Genomic DNA, 27,522 nt, shown 5'->3' on the forward strand with positions numbered 1-27,522 from the left:
AGAGCTAAATCATATCACACTGCTGTAATGTGTGATGTGATTAAATTTCAGTACAGACCCATTGGGGGTTCCCTGGTTTTGGACCTTGGGTGTTGGTTCATCTACATGGCAATGCCCAGCACAGATTTGCCAGGCTGGTTCAGCCCAGGCTTGGGGAATTTTCAGGCACACTGAAAAATCCCGTGTTGATAATTCGGGCAGGGATGCTCATTATTTTTGCTGATGAAAATGAACCAGCAACACGTGTCCTCCAGAGATGCAGGGCCTTCATAAATAGGAATGACCTTCACCCAGCAAAAGTGACATCAAAGTCCTCAAAAGTTTTCAGTTGAGATTGATTTTAAAATGTGGTATAGTTATGACTCTAGGGACATTAAAATGAGGAGGTTTCCCCATTTGGTGTGCATGAAGCTGCCTGGGTTACTTCTCCCACTCATGTGCTCAGCAGTGGAGGATTTTGAAAGCTGAATCTACACAAGCCATTTCAGCAAAACCCATGCAAAATGCTACTGTATAACTGTGAGTTGTATGAAGTATTTAAAAAGTATATCTTAAGATCTGGGGCTTTAAGAGTTAATCAGTATACTTGTATTGTCTGATAATTATCTGACTTGTGTTGGGAGGCCTCCCCTCAAGTACTGTGTCCAGTTTTTGGTCCCACAGTGTAAGAAGCATATAAAAATACCAGAATATGTCCAAAGGAGGGAAAGAAGAATGGGGAAAGGACTGGAGGGCAAGACTTTTGAGGAACAGCTGAGGATGTGAGGTTTGTTCAGTTTGGAGAAGAGACTGAGGGGGTGACCCCGTTGCTGACTACGTCTTCCTCATGATGGGAGCAGCAAGGGAAGTGCTGGTCTCTCCTGGTAGCAGGGCACGAGGGAATGGCTTAAAGCCATATCTGAACACATTGAGATTGGATATAAGAAAAGTTCTCCACAGAGGGGGCAAACATGCCAGGGAGCTCCCCTGGGAGGGGGTCATGGCCCCAGCTCGTGTTCATGAAGTTTTGGCCAGTGCTCTTTACGTAGGCAGGATCACTTTTAGGGTGTCTTGTGTGGAGTCTGAAGTTGGACTCAGTGAACCTCTTGTGTCCCTTCCAACTTGGGATAGTCTATGTTTTTGTGATTATTCATTTAATAAAACTCCAAAACCTAAAAGCTGCCTGAAATTAAGAGAATAAAATGAGTTGGAGCAAAGATCAAATATGTAACACTTAACCAGTAAGATTAAATGTGGAACAAGTCACATGAAGGTAGAAGTCTGCTGATTCTGGGGGTGTTCTCCAGCATCCTGCTTCTGTGTCATGGTTTCAGGTTCTGTTTTAGACCTCCTTGACAGAACAGCTTTTGTAGAGAAATGTGCTGTAGAAATGTTTTACAACATTGGCAGCACATTTCAGGAAGGCTCTTTATAGATCTCAAGTGTCTCTTGGTAGGCTGCTTGGTAGGTCCATGTCTTGGAACAGTTCCATGCTTCCTTTTTTCATCTTTCTGTGGTTGATACCTTGTGTCATTGTGAGGGATCATCTGGACTCACCAACCACTCCATTTACTTTCTTTAAATACATATGTATACATGTGTGTGTAGCCAAAAAATATATATGTATAATTATTATGTGAACTATATATAGAGAAAGAATTGTTAACAACTGATCCCAGACATTTTTAATTTTATTGAAGAAATGTGCAATAGATACAAAAATGCTTTCCTGTCCTCAGGTGGAACTGGACTACTTTCCAGTTGTGTGATTTGGTGCTGAGATGTGCAGGAGTTTCTTTGCAGGAAGGGAGTATGGGGGATGTGATATTTCTGTACTTAATGTTAAAATGCATGCCTGTATTGAGGTGAAGGGGTTTTTTGTGTATGTGTGTGGGTAGGAGGTTTGGTGTCTGAAAAGGGGGTGGGCAAGATGTGATTCATGTTTCTTTTAATTAAAATAAATATTTCATTTTTCTAGCTTCATCCTGTACAGTAGTTTCTCTACAGAGAGCACAATGATAATGATGTATAAATTTCAGTATTTAAGTAAAATTATCTCATCCAAAGCACAAGCTCACTTCATTGTCTTAGTTCTATATTTGTAAAGCAGTGAATTGTTCATGCTTTTCCCTCAGATAATTGTTAGTAACCATTTTGCAGTTCTAAAGAATTCTTTATATGGGTACACTTGAAAGAATGTGTACTAGAAAAGGAAAATCTTAGTACTCTGATATTTATTATGAAAGTAAATTCTGTTCAGACCCCATTTAAATGCTACTTTTGAGTGTTTATGCAGCAGCTCAGGAGAAGGAGTAACTTCATTGTGTTGCTTCTGCAGAACTGGCTGATGACAGATTTTTATTGGGACAAGCCCTTTCTTCAGAACACATCATGTAAGAGTGTTTTCTTTGTTAATAGTGCGTGGAGTGTTGGAGTGGATGAATTTGAATAACAATTAGTTTTCCGCTTCGCTCAGCAGCAGCTTTGGCTTAGCGAGCTGAGCACTGAACTTTTTATTTAGTGAAACGCACAATATTTACCGGGGAGCGCTGGCAGGGATGTGCTGGGGCTCAGCCGTGTGTCCCAGCCAGCCGGGAGCTGTTTGTGCGCATCGCTCCCAACAGTTGGTACTGTTTTCCTTTAAGAACTGCCACGAGGCTCAGGACTGCACTGCATACGCTATTAAAAAAAAAAAAAAAAAAAAAAAAAAAGGCCAAAAAAGGATCCCGCCAGCCCTCCCCGGTGTGATGCCGCTGGTTGAGCAGCAGCCCCGGCCGGGCATTGTTCGCTGTCGAAGCGGGGCCGGGCGCTGCCCTTGCTGCATTATTAATGCACGATGTTTTCATGTTGCAGATGGCTGAGGGCTAGCGGCGCGCAGTCGGGACCATGATGGCTCAGTTTCCCGCAGCCGTGAATGGTGAGTGGCTCCGGGGTGCTCAGCCAGGGCTGGAGGTTTGGGGGTTGTTGTTTGTTTGTGGGTTTTGTGCTTTGCTGCAGATGCGATCGCTGTCCGTGGGCTGGGAGGGGACAGCAGCGCTGCAGTGTCATTTGGGCTGCGATGGCAATCCCGGGGCATTTACAGCGCTGAGGAATGTGCGAGTTGTAGTGGAGCCTGCCTGACTTCAGGCAGGGAATATGCTAAGTAATAGTTGATTAAACTTGCATACCTTTTCTGTTATGTAATTCGGCACAAAGTGTGTTCCATTATGGTCCATTACGCTGTTTATTTTAAATAAAATATTTGAATGTGTCAAGCAGTTTGTGACATTGATGAAAACAATCAGTCCTTCTCAAAAATAAAAAGAGAAAAAGCATTTTCCTCTTGACTGTGCTCTTTGCACTACAGAAACTTTTAAATTTGTTTCTTGGTGATTTCCTTTCAAAGACATGAGAGTTGGAACCTTAAAATTGTTCCTCTGTATATGTATGAGATGGAGCTTTTATTTTTAGAGGAGGCTTATTTGTGAAGGCATGATTTGCAAAGACCTGCAAAGAAATTTGACATTTACATGCTGTTATTTACAGAGCTGGCCAAAATGAAAATACAAGTATAGAAGCAATGTTTCGTACTTCAGATACTCCTGATAGAGTATTTTTCTTGATAAAACTAGAAACATAGGTACAGGAATGAGTATTTATCTCATTTGTCTGTGAAGGTTACTGCAGGACTGGGAGGTCTTTAACTAATTTAGAAAATTGTCACTGAGATAAATTGGGAAAGGGTTTTTGGGTTGGTTTTTTTTTCCCCCAGAACAACATTCAGATTTCAAATTAAACCTCTCATTAAACCTACAAACCTGTTTCATATAAGTGTAAGGCTTTTCATTAGAAAAAAATCTGTGTAATCAATACTTTTTTTAATATAGAGTCAGCTGCAGTTTTTTCCAGACTTTGTTTCACCTTACAATAAAAGCCAAGTTAAAGGAGTCAATAAATACTAGGGGAAATCCTATAGACCAAATTATTTTTTTCACTTAATTGGACATAATGGAAGTTTTTTTTTTTTTATTTTTGCCATATGGTTTTTGCTTCTTAATTTAAAATAAACAGTCAGAAGCTCTCTTTGGAGAAGATACAGCTTTATGTTCTTGGCTGTCTCTGTGGTGTATGCATAAGTTATTTGATGTCTTTTAGTTTTGGCTTTTTATTCCTTGGTTCTGTTGGACAAGTGTGCTGTCAGTGCTGACCACATACACTGCTCTCAGAAGCCTTAGTTTAGGAGAATATCCTTGATCTGAAATCCCTTGGGCAGTACTGTCTCCACTTTCAAAAGGAGTGGTGTCAGGGGATGCTGCCTTTCCCCTCTCAGCATTTTACTGTGTTGGAAGGCACAGTAAGAGGAAGAGCAGGGGGAAGAGAGCCACCAGGCAGTAGTTAAGCTGTTGCTCCTCACAGAGTAGTTTGGATGACTGTGTCAACTCTGTGGAGTCTTGCAGTCATATTTCTTATCAAAACTGGTAAAATTTCAAACAAGTCAGGTGTTTTAAACAAGTTTTAATGTGATTTTTAGGTAAATACTGAGCTGTTGAAGTTCTCTAATCTTTGTTCCTCTTCCATGCTGCTTACCACTTACAAGCACTGCTGTAGTGGTTGCATTCAAAGTAGTTCACCTGCATTTGCCACTCATTGCAGGAAACCTCTAATTATGTTGTTAGACCTTGGTAGTGACTTGAAGCATGAGATGAAGAATGAGGTGATGTGTGAGGCAACCAAGCCATTAGGCACTGCTGCAGCCTGGGAGCACTGGCTGTCTGCCTCACCTTTGTGCTAGCACTGCCTAGACCCTTCCCTTTTGTATGCCACTGGGGGAAATAGTGGGTTCCTTCTGTGGAAAAAAACCCTCTTATTCTTACCAAGGTACAATGTACTTAGCTTTTAGTTCATGAGCAGCGTAATGCATGAAGTAGTTTCCGTTTCTGGGTTATTTTTGGTGTTCAGTGTTACAGCAAAGTGAGGGGATGTGTACAAGTGTGCGATTATGTGACACACTCTGAGAGCTGCAGGGTTCAAAGCATGATATTCAACCTCAAACAAATACAAGTGGGAGATGCCAATACACTTTATTTACCAGCCTTAGCAGAGAAAGCAGCTCTGTACAGGATCCTGAGAAGGAAGGGGAACTGAGCTGTGTGTGGAGCTCCTGTGGAGAGACTCAGCTTCATTGAGGAACCTTCAGAACTTACCTTGGCCAAGCAGGGTCCTGAGCCTGGCATGTGCCTGGTAGCCGCTGTGCTGTGCTGGGAGCTGGCCATGCATAAATGTTGTGTGCTCTGGGGGCACCTGCTGTGATAAACCTCTCTTTAGAGTCATGAAAGGACACAGTGCCCAGAAAGGAGCTCCCTTTGACTCTCCATTGCTGTCCAAGGTGACCTTTGTGGGTGCCTTACTAACAAGCTGAAATTCAAAGAGGAAGTCAGGACTAAAGAGTGGGTGTTGATTTTTCTGGAACTCAGCGCAGACCTGCTGACTTTTATAAATTTATATCCCGTGCAAAATGTAAAGGTTATGGTGACATTTTATATGAACAGGCAAGGCTGAGCAACATGTTTCTTATACAGCACCAGATGGATAAGAGACATTTATCTGTGTGGAGTCCAGTTCTATCAAAGAGCCACTCCAGGCATTTCCTTCTCCCCAGTCAGCAAACAAGATTGAGGATACCCTACTGAGAGTTTAGTTCTATCCTGTAACTGTAACTGCTTGAATATTGGTCATTATTCCTGTCAAAATGATAATACAAACCCAGTTTATAGTAGTTGATTCTTCTTACAAACAGTTCTCCATCTGAAAAAAGCTTGCTTAGGAGCCCGCCCCAAGTCTTGCAAAAGCTTTTGGAAATGGCACTTTGTTACACTAAATAACAACTTCAGCAATTGTGTTTCTAAAGAAAGAGTTAATATACTAACTGCAAAAGACACTTAAAAGGAAAAAACCTTTTAATAGGTTAAAGTGTACTTCCATCTAGTTTGTCTCAGTGATTGCTGCCTTTGTCACTGCAAGAAGTAACCTTCACTGCCATGGGGTGTGTTCTTTCCAGCTGGAGAGGAGTTGCAAGATGTTTCTTTTCTAGTTCTCCTTCCTTCTTCTGTAGGCCAGATTTGTTCAGGGTTTGATACCCATGCTGATGGATCTTGGTTTTGGGGAGATTTAATCTTAAGGGACCACCTGGAACAAGGAAAGCAGTATTTGCTGATCAGTATCTTTCACATTGTGTACTTAAGTACCATTGGAATTTTTGGGCTGTGCTTTTTTTGTTTATGTTTTTATTTGCCATTTCTCTTCCCTTCTACCACCTGTTTCCTTTCGATATAAATTTTCTGTGGTCCAGCAGGAAAATCTCTGATAAACTGAGGTGTAGAAAGTAATAGTTGTAACTCAATTCATGTGCTTCCAAACCTCCGTAAGTAAGACTGGATTTTGTGCTGCTGTGAATAGAATTTTGTGTCTTCACACTTAGGTGTGTTGGAGACTGCAGCAGACATGAAGGGGTTCTGTGAGGTGTCAAGGGCAAAACACTCACCAACAGGTTCTGCTGCACCTTCTCTTTAGAAAAGTCAGTCTCAAGCTTTGCAGTCTGAATGCTTTTGAATTAGGATCAACTCTGGTCATCAGAGTTCAATTGAAACCTGCTTGAGTGCAACCTGACTCTTCACCTTGTGTGCACTGTAGATATGGAAACTGTAGACTTGAATGTCAACAAGTGTAGATAAAGACACAAAGCTGAATTAGACCTTGCAAAACAAATATCAGAAGTTGTTCTCCCATCTAAAAGTAGGAAAGGGAAAGAAACTGTAAGACAAGAGCAAATATTTTCTCTGTCTTTATTTATGAATTAAAGCTTCCTCTTGGTGAGGGCAGTGGTGTCAGTTGATATGGAGCAAAATTCATATGCTCAAGTCAGAGGGGTGTTTATCTTCCACTGTCACACACGCTGCAAAAAATTGGATTTCCCGTGTGTCTGCCATATTATATGTTTTCTTTAATCTTGTAAGTCAGAAATAGTGCTGTAGGGTTTCAGAATACAAGGTGTCTTATTTATATTTAATTGTGAGCATAATATGATTCACATGGAGGATGTAAGAGGAGATCTTAGAAGGAAAAAATGGAGGTGTATGTTAAATAGAGTAAATGGAAATGGGTTTTAACAAGGGAATATTGTACTTTGTGCCTTCTTCAATACCTGAGTTTTGTAGAAAACATGTAACAGATCCCATGGTTGGATTTCATTAGAGAAATAAATGGCTAAAAGGGAAAGAAAATGCAAGTTTTAGAGCAGACTGTTGTAGTCATGTTATTTGTCTTGGATTTTATCATGATGCCAGTCTTAGTGGTTATTTATGGCAATATCATCAGTAAAAAGAAAACATATGCTGGTTAAATTGGAAGATGACAAACTCTGGAGTAATTTTCTAGCCAGAATTATACAGTATGGGCTGCATATCATTGGTTAAATTTCATCACATTTCTGCTGTGCTGACTTCAAATAGCTTTTTAGCCATACCATTATGGGCTAGAAGAATTTCTGCTGTGTGCTGGCTGTGACTAACGAGGAAGAAACCGGATGTGTTAGAGGATCACGTAGTCATTATGTGATTTGAGGGAAAGGAAATGCATCCTAAAATGTGGTGGATGAAATCAGGAGTGCTGTGTGTTTTGCTTCAGGCCCTGCTGAGGCATGTTGTGGGTTAGAGGGTAGAATTTGGGTTATCTGCTTAAGAGGGGGGCAAAAGAACCCAGGAAGTGAAATAGATACAAAGCTGGGCTTCAGTGTAATTATTAAAGTGGTGAGAAAGAATAAAGGGGTTGCCTTTGTTAACCTGCCCAGATAAAAGCTTACTGTTTTGGTTTGGGTTTAAATTTTAATTTTATTGCATTTCCTGCTCAGTAAATAAATTTGCTCTTTATTTCTTCTTACAAGGAAGAACAACCTTAAGGAGGGAAATAAACTTGTCTTTAAGTACAGTGTTAGCACAGGGGTAAATGGAGATGAAGCAGCTGTTGATGCAGTTGATCTGGAAATGGGAATGGTTCTGTCAGCAGTGACATTCTGGACCATGGTCAAGGAGGAAATCTGAGTGCCTTAAGGCAGAAGTCGCATTTTAGGAAGGAATTAATGTATTAGAGTTTCTTGGAGAAGCAGCAGTCTGCACATGGTGACCTTGGAAGTCCTTTCCAATCCGGTGCTCCTAAAATGTAATGAAGAATTAGATAATAATGAAGATTAGTGTTAGATCTTGAGCTGTTAGCTTACTTTAGGCCTATAGTTTTGTCTTGCTAAGATTTCATTTTGTTATTATCATGTGTTAGCTTTTATGAGGTAAGTTTTCACTGAGTGGGAAACCCAGGATGGTTTTTGTCTGGAACACTAATACAATAATGTAAGCTTCTTTATTCATTTTGGATGTCAGAGAGACTTCCTGATGTTTTTTCTTCAAAGCATATAAAACCCCAAACAAAAAACCAGAAGAAAATCTACAAATACTTTCCCAAAATGGAGCAGAAGGCTGAAGGTTAGTTGAGATAACATAAATCTAATACATGGCCAAGTTTCAAAGTGCTTTGACTGTTAAAATGTTCATTTCCTTGAAGGTTTAACTCCCAGGTTTGTGAAATACATTACTCTGATAAGCCACTTCATGTGATTGTTGCAATTTAGGGTTGATGAGCATTGTGTGAAGTGGCACCATCTAAACATCTACTAAATTCCAAATCATCTGTGATCATCACTTTGAGCAGGCCACAGACAATACTAATCAGTATTGGCAGAATGAGTTCAGGTTTAGCCCACTAATTATAATGGCAAGAACAAACACATTTTTCAGGCATTGTGGTCTGTCAGATATATTTATATAATGCCTATTACTTTAATTAGGAATCTTGTGTGTTCAGGCTTTCCAGTGTACTGCATCAGTTCTTTGGGACATCTGTTGTTTTTCTGACAATGGGACAGTAGCTTTAAACCATCACTGAGTGAGCTGCAAGAGGTGAAACCCTGGAAAGCTGAAAGAATGTCAGTGGCCATGGGACTAGCATTCATACTGGCTATCTTCAGAGAAGGTGTTTTAATAAGCTAAAAACATTTGTGCTTTAGTTGGATGTGAGGTTCTCTGTATGCAAGTCTCAAGAACAGGTAAGGTTAAATGAATATCAAGAACTTTTGCTGCTCTTTTACTTCTTCCTGAAGTAATTTGCTTAAAAGTTTTTATATCTATGTAAATATAAATAAGACGTGGTATATTTTTAAATTATGCACCGACATTTTCTCCTGCATTTCTTCTCATAACCATGATTTAGCATTGAACCATGATCTCTGCAGCACAGTTGTTTCTGTAGGAAACAGATCTTTCCTGAAAAGTCCTGGTTTCACTGCTGTGAAGCTCTGCACCTGCTACGGTGTGTGTTGATACTTGTATAACTGTACTGAAAAGGGTACACTTATTTTTTCTTACCAGCTACAAGTGAAATTTGTTGTGAAACAAATAATAGTGCTTCTGTAGCTCAGTGTCTCACAGGAAATCCTCAGGCTTGGGGAGATAAAATTTACAGGTGTGAGTTAGTGTATAAACTGTTTCTGATGGAGATGATGTGGGTTGGAAGGCCAGCAGAGTCTCTCCTCTTATTTCTCATGTACTCTGTACTCAGATTGGATTAAGAAATACACAGACAGTCCTTTTTAACCTGGCCTGAAGATAACATTCACCAAGCTCCCTTTTCTGGAAATGGTCCACTCTGTAGCTGCCAGAATCTGTTAAACAAAAGGAAATAAACTCAAAGTAAGGATACCTGTGAAAAAGGTGGCCACAGAGAGATTGTGGCTCCTGTGCTAAGTGAGACTAACGGATGAGGGTTGCTTAGTTTAGTTTAGAGACAGCTAAGGATAGTTTAGGTTGTTTTTTAGAGACAGCTAAAAACCTGTAAAGCCATAACAGTATAGAAAATGCTAACAAGGGAAGGAATATTCACTGTATTTTTTCATAGCTGCAAAGCAACATGATATGTAGGGAAATTATTGAGTTTAAGGCTAGCAGAAGAAAGTGGGTTTGTTTGTTGGTTTGGTAGTTTGTTTAACATGGTGAACAACTTACAACTCATTTTTAGGACTCACTGTCTTTAAGATCTTTTGGAAACATGGAATCAAAACTTGAGGAGGAAAGATCTGTGCCATGGCTATTAAATGGTTGCTGCCTTTTTTTTTTTTTTTTCTTTCCCTTTGGGGCTTTTTTTGGCTCAAGAGGCTTGCTAAATCAGTGGTTTCTGGCAACTAAAAAACTGTAACAACTGTAATACTCAGGGAAGAATTCTGTTCCAAATTCTAGCCCCTAACTGTCCCTGTGAGCCTGCTGGCAAGGCAGGATTAGGGACTATGATATAAACTTTATATATATATATATATATATATATATATATTGATATGATATGATATAAACTGATACCAATGGTTGTATGAACATAAATGAAGCAGTTTTATATTTATTATATTTCAAATCAACCCCCCCTGTGTGCTAGGAAAGTAATGTTGTATGTGTGCTGGATATAGTTGGCAGGTTCTGCTAATTAGTAATTTATCCTTCTAAGGAGAACTGTTTGAGCAAACTCTCTTATTTCTGTTTCCTTTGTGTTTCCTTCGTTTCCCCTTCATTTTTTCTTTCTGCCAGGACTAGAAGTTACAAGGAGGAGGGTAACAGGAATGATTAAAGATACAGAACAGCTTCCATATGTGGATTAATTGAATTGACTAGGACATTTCAGCTTGGAAATGAAAGGGTGGGGATGGTGGAAAATACAGATGTCACCTTCCCAAGGTCATCCATTGTTTTTCAGGCAAGGGAATGGTAATTACTCTCTGCTAACACAAGGATTATCCAGTATCAGATGAAAGTACCATAGATCTCAGTCATACAGAGCACTTTGCACTGTGTCAGATAAAACAGTGTAAGCTGTAGGAAGCTGTGGATGACAAAAGGTCTTGGATTCCTTAAATCATTAGAGATAGGTGGATTTTCCTTCTAGTAATGAGGCAGTTCTCTGGTTCAGGAGCTGCGCTGGGGCTGAGGAGACATCCTGGAGCAGCACCACCACATGCATGGCTCACACTGTCACTGTGCTGGGATATCAGCTGGGGGGATATTCAGTCTCTGCTGGAAGGACTGTTACTGTGTTTTGTTTCCTGAATTATCTCCTATTTTTATTTTATTCCAAGATCATTCAGGAAATGCCTCTTCGTTTTTTCTTCTATCCCACCCTTCCTGTGTAATTTTTTGGGGATATTTTTTTTTTGTTCGTCTGCTTTCCTCTCCTCTTTCAAGTCTGTGTCCCAGTTCTTCATTGCAAAGATAACCCATCAGCCTTCCTCCTAGTCCCAGACTTCCTCCTCAGCTCTGAGAACCCAGAAATGTGGTTTTTAGTCTAATGGCCAGATAGTGATGAGAACTACAAAAATTACTGGAAAGGACCTAATATTCCTGAAACAGAATTCTGTTCTGATCTTGTCAGTGTATGTCTTCATGGGAGAATAATTTCCTTTACCACACCTAATTTCAAGGTTCACTTTGCATCCTCTTCCCTGGTATTTTTACTGCCTGCATTTCTCCTGGTGCAGTAAGATTTATTGGCTGCCACAGATGGAAACTCACCTGAATCTTATTAGTTTTGCTGCACTCCACAGAGATTTGCTAGACAATAATTAAACAAATTGTTCTTTTGTAAAATTTTAATTAAGTCATAGGGTTGTTTTGTGAATGCTGGTGAGCAGCAGCAGCATAAAGCATCAGTTTCCAGGATTAGAAATATTTTGTCTAAGCTCTGGTGATCTTTTTCCACAAACATGGTAACTAAAAATTTTTATTTTTCTCCTGGAAGGCTTTGTTACAATACAGGTTGATGAGTTTACTCGAAAAAGCTTCTGACTTGTCCTTAACTGAAGGGTAAGCATCCCTTCAATCTCCTGTGTCAGGCTGGGAAGGAGAGCCATGGATTCTGTCAGCTGGAGGTTTGCTCACCTTAAAAGCAAATGGAGGCAGGGCTTAAAGCCGGAGAATTTAGCAAAGTATGATTATATTATGCCATGATAATATTGCTTACTTGACCTTTTCATACCTTCCATTGGAAAGACTTTGTTGGTGTGACTTTTTTCCTCTCTTCTTACCATTTCTAAAATCCATCCAAAAGTATGAATTGCAGGTTTAGGAAAATGACCATTCCTGTGTTCTGGGCACTGGAGAGGATGTGCCTCAAATCCTGTGTGCAGTTCAGGAAGGACATTGAGGGGCTGGAGCGTGTCCAAGGAAGGGAAGGGAGCTGGGGAAGGCTCTGGAGCACAGGTCTGATGAGGAGCAGCTGAGGGAGCTGGGAAAGGGGCTCAGCCTGGAGAAAAGGAGGCTCAGGGGGGACCTTCTGGCTCTGCACAGCTCCTGACAGGAGGGGACAGCCAGGTGGGGTAGGGCTCTGTTCGCTAGTAACAAATGACAGGACAAGGCAAAGTGGCTTCAAGTTGTACCAGGCGAGATTTAGATTGAATAGTGGAAAAAATTTCTTTCCTGAAAGGGTTGTCAAGCATTAGACAGGCTGCCCAGGGCAGTGCTGGAGTCATCATCCCTGTGGGCATTTAAAAGACCTGTAAATGTGGCACTGAGGGACATGGTTTAGTGCTGGGCTTGGCAGTGCTGGGTTGATGGCTGGACTCCATGATCTTAAAGGTCTTTTCCAACCTAAATGACTCTGTGGTTCTGTGATTCTGGGCACAGACAGAGCTGTCAGGCTAAAAGAATGGGCTTGTTTCATGTGCTGCAGCAGTGTAACTCAGCAACTATGGTTGGTTTCACTGCCATTGTTTCTCCAGAATCAGGCAGAAAATAATTTTATATTAATTGCTGGTATTGAATCTAAATCTGGCAAAGGCTTAGGTTAAGCCCAGCTCTGTGTGCCAACGTCTTCATGTAAGGAAAGACAAAGTTAATTAACTTTTAAGAACAAAACATGAGTTTACCAACATTGTGTTTTACAGTGATTGCACTTTTTGATGAGATGTAGGAAACTTGCTTCAATGAAACTTAAAAAACACACTATAGAATGAATTGTCAAAAACTTTACAGAAAACTTGTGTAAAGGGTAGCATATTGATTTGCAGTTCAGAATAGTTTATACACGTTTCTAGCACGCATTTCCTGATGTACTTTTACATTAACGAAACTTGACTTTTTTTTTTGTTTTTCAGTATTTTTCTTCCTTGATGTAGGTTTGTTGTTGTTGAGGGTGGTGTGGTTTTTTGTTATTTGTTTTTTTTGGGGTTTTTTTGGTTTTTTTTTTGGTGTTTTTTTGGGTTTTTTTGTTCTCTTTTTTTTTTTACTGCTTCAGTGGAATTGGCAATAATTTAATAAAAAATTATCTTCTGAAAATGGATAGCCTTAATGAGCGAAAAGATTCTGTGATATTTATAAAGTATAGAAATACTATCCTGCTATTATAAACTGATACTTTAAGTGCTTTGGAATAGCCAAGTGTGCTGTAGAGTTCAGAAAAGAATTGGATCTATACTGTTAGCATGGATTACACTATTATGTATCTCTAAATTGTTTTAGGGACTATACTCCTCCTGAAAGCATGGATTATGTTTCTACATTGGGATCACTGTGTGGCACGGGGTGTCCTGTGTTCTGATGTTCCTCCTTTATGGATGGATTTTGTGTAGCAGAGTGGGGGCTGCCAGTGACAAGATCTCCAGGCAGAATTCTGCACCACATCTCACAGGAGCAAGTGGATAGTTTAAACAAGCTCAGTATTTGATTTCAGTGAACTGTCCAACCTGAGAGTTCCCAGTGTACCAAATATCTGGAAATTCTGTACATAATGCAAAGAATATTAATTGTACTCTAAAAATGCAATGTGACTGCTGTTGCTTTGTCCCCATTTCTGTAACTTTGCTCTACAATTAGACAAACTTTTCTTGGCCAAATCTTGTAGCCTTGCATGTGCCTGACACTATTTAACAACCTGTCTGCAGGTACCAGCTGTGCAAGAGGTGCTTGAAAATCTTTAAAAATTCTCTTGGCTTCAGTGGGCACAATTCTTGTAAATATAGACATTACAAAATTGAAGAAGAATCACGTTTCCCTGTACTGAACATTCTTTAGCTACAAATTTTTCCTTTTATCTATGTGCACACAAAAAGAAGTTGCTGAAGTTACAGTTAAGCACAGAAATAGATACCCTTTTCCTCTGGCAGCTGCCTTGGTGTTGCTTAATAAAAATGAGAGCCTCCATGGAGTATTTCTGGTAGGATGAGTAATTGGGGATTAATGTATGTATTGTGATGGCCTGAGATTGTGCAAGCTGAGAAGAGCAGGTGCAAACCTCAAGGAAGAGCAGGTGATGCTTTGGGATGGACCCAAAGCTTCCACAGCAGTAGTTCATACACATTAGCACACCTAAATAAGGATAAATGCTGATTATTAGTAATTTTTCTCCTGTTAGAGATATGGAATTAACAGTGAAGGAGAAAAGCAAATATTGAAAATAGCAATAACACTGATAAAGAATCTCAAATTCAGACTAATGGTAAAATGTTCTGTGTATTTTCAGACTCCTGGAGTGTTTACTCACCACCAAGGAAAAATTAGAAGCCTGATTCAACATCTCAGTTGGGAGTGTTAAATCAAATCTGTGATAAATGTCTCTGTGGTAAACTTATCTGCAAACACAGAAAGACTGGAATTATTAGATTAATCCAAATTTGTCCTCGACCAGACAAGTCTCTGGAGGCTCCTAATAGGAGACTGTAATGTGATTACTGGTTGCATTAAGGAAGACCCCTTGTTATACAGCTTGAGGCACGTTGCTGCATGTCTGTGCTGAAATTTCCCTCTCTTTAAACACAGGGATAAATATTTATTTAAGGTCATTATGAAGCTTCATGCTAGTTTTTTTGATGGTTACAGAGGTGATGGTATGATCCTCATGACTTTCATGTACAAGGAATGCTCTTTCATTTTAGGTTTATTATCTCTATGGAGTTAATTAACTTGTAGGTCATAGGAGCATAGTTTTTATTAGAGAAAAACAAGCAATGCCTGTGAGTGAGAAACAAAGATATTCTGGAGAATGTGAGAAATGTCCTATGGTTTTTCCTTATCAGTTATCTTGCTTTTCTCTCTGTACCCTTTGCCTATGGGCAGGACTAATCAGTGGCAGGGGTCTTAACAGAGCATTTTCAATTCTATTTACTTTTCTTCTATGGCTGCACTTTCTTTTCTCCCCTCTCTTTCAATGGTGATTTACTGTTTTAAGGGAAGAACAGTGTTTGTTTCCCTTTTGATGTTGGCAGCCCATCAAAGCAAGTCCTTTATTTTATTCAGAAGGTTATCTGTCTGATGCAATGCTGTAAAGACATTTCTGGAGCTTTCCTGAAATGCTGTGATCCTGCCATAAGCAGACCTCCCTTCTCTCACCTAAAGAGGTGTATTTTATTTAAAATGAACTTAAAGGAACTGAAGATATCAAATCAACGGCATAGTCACTAGTTTCCAATAATAGAAAACTGTGAGTGCTGCCACATGGTATTGCAGAAATACCTGTTACATGAAAGGGAGGTCTGTCTGTATTTTCTCGTCTTCAGAGAAGTCTTGAGAGTGAAGTTCACAGTGTGTTTAGCTTTGGGTGTTTGGGTCTTTGTCATCCCACAGGGGCAGGTTCCACATGTGACATTGAACTCTTGAATGTGTTGTGGAGTTTTAGAGTGGGCAAGTAAAGGACTTTTCACTGTTGGTTTTCTGTTTTGGAGTAGGGAATCTGTGGAGACATACCTGGATGTGAAGTCCAGGTTTCCAATATTGGATATCGAAAACAATTGCCAGTGCTGACATTTATTGTCTTCTCTGAAAGTACCAGCCTTCTCTAGGAAAGAAAGAAAACTTGGCCTCTGTCTTCCAGAAGTCTTATTAAGATAGACTTGTGGTTTTTCATGAGCAAAAAGAGCAGGTGAAGACAGTAGTTACTCTGTTCTAGGCAAAATCTTTGTGGGGAAAATCTCTCTGGTTCACCATGTCTTGAGTTTTGATTCCTAAAAATGCAGGGTAGTCAAATACAGTGTTGGCTTCATGTATGAAGTTGTAAGATTCTAAAGTACTCTGTTTTGAAGAATAATGAATTAATATATTCTTGTCAGAGAGATTGCACTGTTTTTCCCCTCCAAAATTTTATCAGCTACAGTTGGGAAAAATGATGTCGAAATGTCCAGAAAATTTAAGCTGAGTCAGAAAAGTAATGTACTATTCCTTGTCAGCAGCAAAGCCTCTCATGGGAGCATGTAGTAGCCAACTGTATTTTGATTTCTGGTGGGGAACTGATCTGTAAAATCTGATTTTACACATTGTAGCTCACTGCTGCTTGGGCAGCCAAAAGTTCAACACTGCTCCATCAAGGAGATTCCTGCCTCTTGCCCATCCTGTGGTCAGAGAGGGCTGTGAGGAGCAGACCCTGCAGTTTGGTTTGTGATTCATGACTTGCCATGAGTGAGGACTGGGGCCATGTGGATGGAAGAAGAACAGCAATTTCTCTATGCAGAGTTCATTTGATCTGGTTTACAGGCAAGACATTTCTCAACCCTGGAACTGAAGGTGTGTTAGTGCAAAAAACGGCTGAGCTAAGCCAGATCAGTTTGGATGATACATCTTGGGTGGCAGATGTTTGACTCCTCCTGCAGTTTTGCCTTTCCCAGGAAAGGAATATCTTCCCTTCATCATAGCATGCCCAGGATGTGGTTGTGTGTAAACCAGGCAGTGTAACTTCTCTCAGCAGTTGCACTGAGTGTCCATTTTTACCACTTGTGGTTGTTTTGGGTAGCAAACACAGTGTTTGTGAGGATTGTAGCATGATTTGATGGTGATGGCACAGGAGAACCGAGTTGCAGACTAATTTTGGCTGAGTTTTTGTGATGGTCTTGGTTGTACTATATAGGTAAATACAACAATTACTTTGGAGAATTGTGCTGTGATGTGCTTTGTGGAATTGCCAAGACCTTGTGAGTCCCATTGTTGAAAGTGTTTATTTCAGATAGACTGGTATGGTATTTTCACATGCTATTTTGAGAAATCTTCATATGAGCTTTTGAGAAATCTTCATATGAGCTTTTCTGTACACAAATTTTACTTTTCTTAATTGTGTCACCAAGGGCACCATCAAAAGTGCTGTGAGCACCTGATTAGCTAAATACAATCATTGACAGTGCTTTAGCCTTCCCTCTTGTGCTGTCATGTTTATCTTGTTTCTGTGGCATATGGGGTGGGAGTTGAAAAAAAACAGTGAATCCTTTAAATAATAAGTGTGGGTGGGATTTGACTGCATTCACTGTGGATCCCTACCAAAAGCAATGGGTTTTTAATTTTTTTTTAAATTATTATTTTACACAAATACTTTCATTGTCCAACAGTTATTAGCCTCTATTCAGAAAACAATGACCTGTTCTAGTTCAGGCTGCAGATGGCAGACACCCTCTCAAGTGATGTTAGGATAAAACTTAATTTTCTGGGCCTTTCTTCAGTTATAGACAAGCACTAAAATTTCACTGGGAGTGGTGTGCTGACTTAAAAGTGTGCTGTTCTCTAGATCCTAATTCCTGCTATGAATATTTATATTTTTAAAACTCTGTTTTTTTATACATTGGATTTTAAAACTTACTGCATTTTCTTCCATGCCTATAAAGAAACGATCAGAGAGCATATCTTTATGGAATTAATCACCAAAAAAGTAAGACTCTCAGTCTCTGTCCTTAGGGAAAGTGAGAATCTGAAATTTTTCTTACTGTTGAAAATAAATTCAATATTTAATAGCAGGTTGGTGTTTTCAGTTCCTTGAAACATTCCCACAAAGTGCTTTTGATAATATTTGTAGTTATCACTGTTCCATGACAGCTGCTTGCACTGACTCACTAGGACTGTAGTGGAAGGCTGTAGAAGCATTTGTTGATATAATAATGTGGTTTTAGTCAAAGATTAATTTTTTAAAATAAAATTTATACTTGCAAGAAACTTGGGGTTGTTCAACCTGGAGAAGGCTCCAGAGAGACCTTTCTGGGCTCTTTAGCCCTTAAAGGAAGCCTATAAGAAAGGTGGGGAAAAACGCTTTAGCAGGACCTGTTGAGATAGGAGAAGGGGTGATGGTTTTCAATTAAAAATTGTAGATTTCAAATAGATGTAAGGTAGAATTTTCCTACAAGGGTGGTGGGGCCCTGGCACAGGCTGCCCAGAGAAGCTGTGGCTGCCTCATCCCTGGGAGTGTCCCAGGCCAGGCTGGATGAGGCTCTGAGCAACCTGGGCTGGATAAGGATGTTCCTGCTCCTTGCAGGGGTGTTGGACTGAATCACAGAGTCACAGGCATGGAACAGAAAGAACCTTGAAGATGTAGGTCCAGAGATAAAAGTGTGCCAAATACCAAGTGTGCAAAAAAGAGCAGTGTTATTGGATGTGTTAAGGAAGGCAAAAATGAGAATGAAGGGTGAATGTGGATCTTGAATCACTTGTTGAATGAGATTTTAATCATCATGCAGCTACAGGTGTGAATTTGGGGATTTGCTGACATGCAAGGTTTTAGCACATTTGAGACAATGCTGTGTAGAATGCTGAATTTCATAATTGGAGAGGAAATATAGTTTACCAGATAGTAAAGCAACTCTTGAATACAGAAATATGTGAGATTTTCAAGGTTGATTGCCATTTTCTTGCTCAATCTGTGAGAGATAAGTAAGAAACTACTTATGTAAACAAAAGTTGCCTTACAATGTAAATTGGATTCTCTAGAGGGGCCATGGTGATGGTCATAACTCCAGTCAAGAAATTGTTATTGTGTTTTTATCACTCTGTAGCCACTGACCATGTGATTATTTTATGGTGGTCTTAATCATTCTGTCATTGATTTTAAAAAGCTGAGGAGTGTTGCAGCTATCTGCTTCAAAAGATGTTCAAACAGGGGTATTTAATAGAAGGAAAATGTAATGCTTTTAATATTTTGTCTTCAAAAAAATAGTCAATCTCTCTGAAGTTGCTGCTGGAAGCTTTAGGAGCATTTTTTCATCTGTTCGAGATAATTTCTATAATCACAACGACATCTTAAGCACTTCCCATTTCTAGCTTAAAATTAGCACTTTAAAGAAATCTAACTGCTGCTCTAATTTTTGCCTCAGGGTGTAAGTTGTCCTCATTAGTGTCTTGCAGTAATGCTTACAGTGCCCGTTGACTTCTAGGCATCTGATTCAGATTTACTTCACTTTATTATCAATATCTAATCTAGATTAATTTATACTTATTTAATCAGAAGAAAAAAGAGAGGTGTTCTTGAAGTGCAATTTCACATGTAACCAGCAAAAAGACTCTTTCATTGACACCACACTAAAAAAAAAAAGGTATATCCTCAAGAGAGAGAAGCAAAACTACAAATTCAGGTGTGCAGAGGTTGTATCCTAATGCCCTCATATCTTTTCTGTTATACATCTCCCCAGTGAGTTTCTGCTTTGTTTTGGTCTTTTTAACTATTTTTTTTTCTCTATTAAGGAAGCAAGGGTAAAGAATTAAATCTGTACACATGCAAGGAGAAATACAGTTTTAACAGGACCTTCTTAAGAGGAAAAAATAAGTCTGTTTTGGAAAATGTATTTCTTTATGTAGATAAACAAAGATGAGAGATGATTAACATTGTTACTGTGTCTGTATTGGCAAGTATATCAGCTCATAGTCCCTTCACTTTGCTGTTACACATTGAAAAACAGTGCAAAAACCTCTTGAAATTTTGGATATTCAAAGCTTTGAAATAAGGTTTATGTAGGAAGAGGAAGCCTTTTATGCTAACTTTTTTTTTCCAAGTACTGTGGCTTTTAAAGCAAGTTGTTTGTATCTTATTAGAAGAATTATTTATTCCCTTGACTCTCTTTTAGGGAGCAATACAAACACTTGAACAGATTAACAGTTCTTTGGAAGTAGTAATACTCAGCAGAATGTAATTTTAGAAGTGTTTTTCATATAATAACCTTTTAATGCTGTTTTGAGTGGTTCCATTCAGAATTTTGGCTAATTCTTGCATTCATTGATTTGAAAAATTAAATATTTGTCAAGAACTTCCTGACTAAAACTTACTTAAAAAACAAACCAAATTATTTCTGGCAAGCTGCTTTTCCTGCAAAGGATGCACACCCTGACCTTTATGCAGCAGGTTACAGCATTTCTGAAAGTCTGTCTGGTTGTGCCTGGTATTACCAGCACTGTAAACACAGTTATTCCCTGTAACTTCTCATTCCTACTCTCAGGCTGTAATATTTTATTCTTCATTAAGTATTGAAAAATGTGAAGTGGCCATTGCATGCTGTTTAAAAAAAAAAAACAAAAACAAAAACAAACAACCCAAAATGTCACTTCTTTGTCAGACAAAACCAAATTATTTCTTTGTTAGCTGTCCCAATTTTGCTTTTAGAGTGCTGCCAAGACAAGTGTAAGCCTTGAGGGTGCTAACCCTGTGCATGGGAACCTGGGTGACACTGAATGCCATTTGTTCACCAGAGAGCCAGGGGAGGGTTTGGCTCACACAGGGGATGGTGAGGCACATCCTGCCCGGGCTGCAAACAATCAGCAGCCACAGGAAACTGCTCTGCACCAGCTCTGAAGGACAACAGAGCTTGTTTGAAAGCCAGGCTGAAGCAGTGTGGCTGGGGCATTGTCTCAGCTGGGTTGCACATCTGGGAAGCAGGTTTGTGTTGCATAACGTCCTTGCCAAGCTGGTAGGAGCTGGGTGTGTCTAACTTTGCCTCTTGAGAAAGCCAAGCTTTTATTTTGCAAGTAACTTGCTTTATTTCTGAAAGTTTTCAGTCTATTTGGTTGTTCACTGGCTTTTTGTTGATTTGGTTTGGTTTTTTTTTCCAGGGGGGCCAAACATCTGGGCCATCACCTCTGAAGAGCGGGCCAAGCATGACAAGCAGTTTGATAGCCTTAAACCCACGGGAGGTTTCATTACAGGTTGGTCTGAGCTCTGCATTACACATTAACTTCTGTGTACGCATACCTATCTCTGCAGAACACTTTTAGAACTGCATCCTATTTCTAGCCCTTTGTTGTGTGACTAATCACCATATTCTTCAGGCAAACAGCCACAGGTTATTAGTAAACTTAACAAGCTTTCCTCTCAAGTCTGGCACGGGAATGCTGTTCTGTTTAACCCTGTCACTTCTGCAGCCACCAACTGTGTGCTGCCATTCTGTCTAGTTTCAGAAACCAGAGAAGATCAGGTGAAATCTGTGCTCACATGGGAGGCTGCCAGGGAGCACTTCCAGTAGCTGTTCTGGCAGGTGACACCAGACACAGCAGAAGTGGCTCTCCTCAGTGTGAGGAGAGAATGCTGTGCTGTTAGACATCTTTGTTTGGGAGGAGGAGGCAGGGACAGGGATGCTGACAGCTTGTCCTTGTTAGCAACTGCTTGAAATTTGGGCCATTGGGCCTTCAGCAGGGACTGACAGCAGGGTGGACTAATGGCATTTTGCAGGGCCTGCTGTCAGTTCCAGTTGCATTCAGCTGTGTCTCCTCTGAAACAATTGGGTCACGTTGCTATGCACCTCACAATTTGGAGGTTTTAAATCTAAAATCTGCTTTTGATATCAAGACCCAATTTCATTGGCAAAGATGTCTTAATTTAAGAATGCCTCATTCTTGGTGGGTGGCTGGGCACTAAGGACCAGCCCTGACGGCTCCTACCTTCCCAGCTATCCATAATGCCCTGTCTAGTTCCTCTACTGGCCCTGCTTTTCCTCTTTTGGGGCTGGAAAGGACTGAGGAGAGAGTGGAAAGTTGTCTGTTTGGAACATGCTAAGTGGCACCTAACTCCTGCTTTGGCCAGACAGCACTGGGAGGTTGATGTTTGCCTCCAGCTGGAAACTGTGCAGTGCCAGGAACTACCCTCAGGCCACATCTGGGCTCTTACCTGCATCTGCATCTGCGGGCTTTGTTATTTATTTGGCAAATGCTTGAAATAAAAGCTTGTGTATGAATATAAGAGAGAGCTGAAAGAGTAATTTGAAGTCTTAGCTCTAAGCATCTGTAATTCACTCAGATGTAGGCATAAACACCACTGTCCCTGCTTTGTATGTGTACCAGCTGATGTGGAACTTGGTATGGGATTGCACAACAGTTCCTACTCCCTTCCTGAAATACTGAAATTGTGAGTGTTGTCTGACAGAAAAGAATATTACTTAGAACTTGATGGTTTTCCTATCAGAGACACAATACTGGCTCAGGTTAGATGGGATAGAGAAGAAAAGAAACAGCATTCTTATCCTTTCCTGCATATGTAATTGGGGCAGAATTAAATTTTCATTCATTTTTTAATCCATGCATCTTTTAAGATGTTGGCAGCCATCAATTTGTGACCTGTTAAAGTTTTTACAGCTATCTGAAATCACTTCTCAGAGCAAAGGTTGGGAATTATGGAATACATGGATGTCTGACAATCACTGTCACCAATGTTAAAAGCTGGGAAAAAAGCCCTGGAAAGCTTGGCATCCAGCATGGGGGTTTATTTCAAAAACCTAATCCCCCAAGAGCATGCTGAGCTCCTCAGAAATCTGTCTCTGGTATAAAAGCCTGTCTTGTTTTCTTTGTTTATCACAGGTGATCAAGCACGTACCTTTTTTTTGCAATCAGGTCTGCCATCTTCAATCCTTGCTCAAATATGGTAAGGTATTCTTTATTGTTTGTTTTTTCTAAGATAGGATATTCATAGTATTCAAATGCTACCTTTGCTGTGCTGTGTTTCACAGAGGCTTTCAGCTTTCAGTCGAGGTAGAAAGTGTTGTCTGAGTCATTGTTTTAATTTTATTAAATATAGAGGAAGGTTTCAGCCCATATGTGGACCAACAATTAATTAAAACTCAGTAATTTTTACATCTTTCTAATGATGTTACTTCAAATTGGATCATGCTGAATGCAGCATTTTTAAACTATATTAAGGGCTTGAAGTACGCAAAGTAGAAGACAAGAAAAAAATCTAAAGTCACAAAAAAAGTAGAAGGACAGTTTTGATATGTGAGTTACCAAGCAATGCTGTAATACAGGAACTGGAAAAAGTGCTGTTCCTTACAGCATAGATGTGGTGAGTGCAACACTTGAAATGTTTTCTTCTCTGTAACCCCTCAGTCCTCACTAGAATCCTGTGCTCAGTTTGGGGGGTGTGTGCTAAAAGACACATACTGGAGGTTCATAATAATTAAGAACAACTTTAAGAAAAAATGTTAAAGCAAATAACTAAAGGCAAGTTAGTTTTTCCTTCAGCAACATAGAATCACAGAGTTGTTAAGGTTAGAAAAGTGTTCTGGGATCATCAAGTCAAACCAGCATCACCACCATGTTTACCATTAAACCTCAGTGCCTAGAAAAGAGGGGCAGGGAGATTTTTCTGTGGGGCCTTGGGGTTTTGTACTGAGCAGTAACAGAATCAAAGGAAAAATGAAGCTTAACATTAGTCTGATTTTTTTTTTCTCCTAATTTTATTTACGTTCTTGTGCTTGGTCCTTGCATGCTTAAATGTTAATAAAATTTCATATTATCTGTCTGACCAGAAATGCTGAAGTTATGTATGCACTGTTGTCTCTATTTCCTGTTGTATTTATTTGGAGAACTGTGAGAAGGAAGACAGTGTGAGTATCAGGCTCAGAAAACCACACCACTGGGAGGTTAATTCACCACTGTAAATTAATGAAGTTTTCATAGCAGTGGATGGTCCCTTTAGGAGGTTTCTGCATCCTCCTGCATCTTGTTCCAGATTCTTGCATTAATTTCTTACCTTACTAAGGATTAATTTAAAATAATTATTCTGACTGGGAGCATAAAGAAAAGCATAGCAGAGGCTTACAGCAGAGGCAACAACTGTATCCACTGGACAGGAGACTTCTGCTTTCTCAAAAGCTTTCCTGCTTTCTTGGGAATTGCATGTTTAATATATAGGAACCTCAAAACTGAACTCTGCAGAAGTGGGTACTCAAACTTCTCAAAGGTAAGAAAGTTATCCTAAATTGAAAATTTACTTTGCAGTAAGTTTCTTGTTTTCCTGTGAAAAAACAGTAAATAAATCTAGTAGGAAAGCCTCTCATAGACCAAAATGTTATATTTCTGTTTATTTTCTAATTTTATTTTATTTTGTTTTGTTTTAAGGACACTCTCGGACCTGAACAAGGATGGAAAAATGGATCAGCTGGAGTTCTCTATAGCTATGAAACTCATCAAGCTGAAATTGCAAGGACAGCACTTGCCTTCAGTTCTCCCTCCTGTCATGAAACAAACTCCAGTGTTTTCACCACTAATGTCAGCTCGCTTTGGTACTTATGAATATATAATTACTTAGTGTTCAGAGGTAAAACAAACACAGTTAATTGCAGCCAAATAAAAGCATTAATCTGACCATGAAAGTTTAGTGAATCAGTGTGAAACAAGAAAAAAAGGATATTCTGATTTAGGAAATTCACCGGGTCACTTTCTTGATATATTTGAAAATTTGATTCTTTAAAGACTTTTAATAGAGAAAAACATTTATTCAGTTTTGACAAAAAGGCCACTCACGTCTACTGTCTCCCTTGCAGGCTCTCATTTTGTACTGGTGATCTTTTTTTTTCTTCCTCCTACTCAGTCATGTATTTATACGTGGGGGTTTTAAAGTTAAATTTAGGCAAAGGTCAGAGTTTTGGTAGAACAGCTGTTTTACATATTTTTTCAAAGTGAATCAGACTGTTTTGGTTATATGATTAACTGAATAGAATTACTTTGACTCTTCTTTTTTTATATAGTGTTTGGGGATTCAGTCAGTGCATGCTTGCTATTATGTTATTTTATAGCATAAAATATCCACAATGACTTGGGCTGGATTACAAAATACGCATACACGTCTATGAAGAAATTAAATGTATGCATATATTAATTACATACATTATTTAAAATGTCTGCCCATCACCAAATCTCGTGTTTGTCTACAAGGGCATGCATTTACAGGGAGCTGTGGATGGCATACAGTTACCTCTACAACTTCCCATCATCTCAGCAGCACTGCTGTGTTCCACAAGGTGCAGCCAGTAATTCAAGTGCCCTAATTTGCCTCAGGCAGCTGCCTCTAGAAACCCTTTGCTAAGCATGGGTACTAATAAGGACTTTTCACCCCTGTGGATTCTTCCAAGGCTGATAGTTGGAAGAGACTTAGCTCAGAAACAGCAGCAGCTTTTCCCCGTGGAGGATTGTCACAGCTTTTGAGGTTGTAATTCTCTCTCAGGGGCCAGGCTTGTTGAAGAAATAGGTATAGCTGCAATTATAGAAAACCAGATCTTACTCTCTTGTGAAAATAGTAGCTAAGCCTACCTTGAGAATGAATTTGCTTGTCAAGATTTTTCTTTTTAAATTCCTGTTCTTCAGGTGTATTTTCCCCTGTGAGCTGTCTTGCCTAAATTTAGCAAAAAAGTAAATATTGCACATGAGCATCTATTTTACCTCATTGTATTCCAGACACCAGTTGCTTTGTGTAGTTTTGACCCACATAAGGGGACCCAGTTTCTTGCTGAAGCCTCTGCAGTGTTAAAGCCTGAATTATTGGATTTTGCTCTAGGAATGGGTAGCATGCCAAATCTGTCCATGCCCACGTCTGTGTCTGCGATCGCACCGTTAGCTCCCATGGCTCTGACCTCCATGACTTCCATTCCTCCCCTGGTTATCTCTGCTCCCCTGGTGCCTTCTGTCAGTACCTCCTCGTTGCCAAATGGAACATCCAGCCTTCTGCAGCCTTTGTCTGTTCCTTTCTCCTCAAGTGAGTATAGCACAGTCCAGTACTTGCTCTCAGAATTGTGAATCTTGTTTTCTCTGTGGCTAATTTCAGACAGGAGTCCTAATACATGCATGAGAGTTAAAAAAAAAAACAACAAAAAATCCCCAGAAAGCCCTACAAATGGTTTTTCTCCAAAGTTCACATCTGTTAATTCTGTTCTAACTAGTTAATCATAACAACAAGACATTGATTAGCTTTTCTTACTTCTGTCAAAGTGAATGTTGATTATGAAGCATTATCTTATACCCAGTTGCTTTATAATTCTGGGGTTAATTTTTTGTTTCTTCTTCTTCCAGCGCTGCCTCATACTGGTTCTTTAGGCCCCATGGCAGGAGGATTTGGTGGTTCCAGTATGCAGAAGGCACAGTCACTAATTGATTTAGGATCTAGCAGGTATGGAAGTTAAGTTTAAAATTGTTGTATCTTACACTAAAGTAGTATACCTTCCAAAACTTACAGAGCATTTCTGTTCTCAAAGTACATTTGTTAAAAATTAGTCGATATAATATGACCTGTCAAGTATAAAAACAGATTTTGTTTTTATATGCACAGGAAGTAATTTTCAGTAAATTGACAAAATATCCAAAGTAGGTGAGGAGTTGAGATGAGCAGTGCCAAAAAGAAGGGAATGTACCTCATTAGTAAAGAGAAACAAGCCTTGCTAAGTGGTTATAAAAGCAATGTTTGTGCATTATGTGCTCATTCATTATAGAGAGCACCATGTCATCAGCAGGCATGTTAGAATAGGATTTTTTATCAATATTTATCTGTGAATTTGCTTTATGAATAATAGAAGATTATGAATCTTTATGATCAGCTGCTCTGGTTCACTGATTTTAGGGCTTTGCCATAGAGGGACTTGCACATAGTGAGGGACTGGGCTTATGTATCTGGTTGGGCATCCAGGGGTGTCTCCCAAAGGATGGTACCAAGGGTACCTACACCCCAGCTCAGTTCCATGAGTGACTCAAAGGCTCTTGCACCTCCCTGCTGCCTGTTCAGGGCACGTGGGGTGCATGATCTGGGCTCCTCTCACACCAGATGTCAGCAGATGTCCTGTAAGGTGACTGTAAGCATGGCATGTGCCTGGAAACATCCTTTTTTTTGGTTGGTTGTCTTTTTTGGATTGCAAAGCCTTCTGTTGCTGGTGCTGTACAAAGGAGCCCTTCTCCAGTGTTATTGTTGGCAGCATTGTCACCATCATGTTGTCTCATTCCATGCAGGGAATGTCAATCCAGCATTGTGCTGGAGAGGCTTTGTTTCTGTCAGCATTCTCAATTGCCTTGGATAGCACTTCAAAGAGTTTGGGTTTTTTACTTGACAGACCGGGGATCACCTCTAACAAGGCAGGCTGAATTCAGCTCTCCTGAGTTTGTCTGATTTTCAGAGATGGGACACTGAAAATGCTGGGAGTTTAGATGGAAGTTTGATGGGTTTATCTAAACCCTCCATCAGCACTATTCTGCAGAAACTGGCTGAGTTGGAAAAGCTCCACTCAGCATGTCATTGTCACAGAAAGAAGAGGTAGAGCTGGAATATGGTGATTTAAACAGCTTTAGAAGCTATGGGTTCATCAGATCCATTTTTATTCTCATGTTTAATCATTAACATGCCTCTTAAAGTTACTTAAACAATGACCTAACACTCTTGGGATAGTGGAGGTGTTTTCCTGTGGTTTCCTCTACTATTATTCTGCAGTGGTAGAAGGATCAATTATGT

At 39.7% G+C, this 27,522-nt stretch overlaps 1 protein-coding gene across 8 annotated transcripts in view; it reads left to right on the plus strand.

The window, feature by feature from the left end:
* The window catches only part of ITSN2 (intersectin 2), an 80,488-nt gene that overhangs the window by 10,417 nt on the left and 42,549 nt on the right, over nt 1–27,522 (plus strand). For 4 of the 8 annotated variants that reach the window (XM_036381206.2, XM_036381208.2, XM_036381207.2 and 1 more), the window contains exons 1-6: nt 2,690–2,896; nt 20,877–20,969; nt 22,614–22,677; nt 24,153–24,316; nt 25,588–25,785; nt 26,100–26,196. In XM_036381206.2, the coding sequence (XP_036237099.1) occupies nt 2,866–2,896; nt 20,877–20,969; nt 22,614–22,677; nt 24,153–24,316; nt 25,588–25,785; nt 26,100–26,196 (647 nt within the window). In that variant the 5' untranslated portion in view covers nt 2,690–2,865. Of the gene's footprint in view, nt 1–1,948; nt 2,897–20,876; nt 20,970–22,613; nt 22,678–24,152; nt 24,317–25,587; nt 25,786–26,099; nt 26,197–27,522 lie in introns of those variants that run through there. The other 4 variants (XM_036381205.2, XM_036381204.2, XM_036381203.2 and 1 more) reach the window with 3 other exon arrangements.

The sequence above is a fragment of the Molothrus ater genome, chromosome 3 (genome assembly GCF_012460135.2).
Source record: "Molothrus ater isolate BHLD 08-10-18 breed brown headed cowbird chromosome 3, BPBGC_Mater_1.1, whole genome shotgun sequence".
Lineage (NCBI taxonomy): Eukaryota > Metazoa > Chordata > Aves > Passeriformes > Icteridae > Molothrus > Molothrus ater.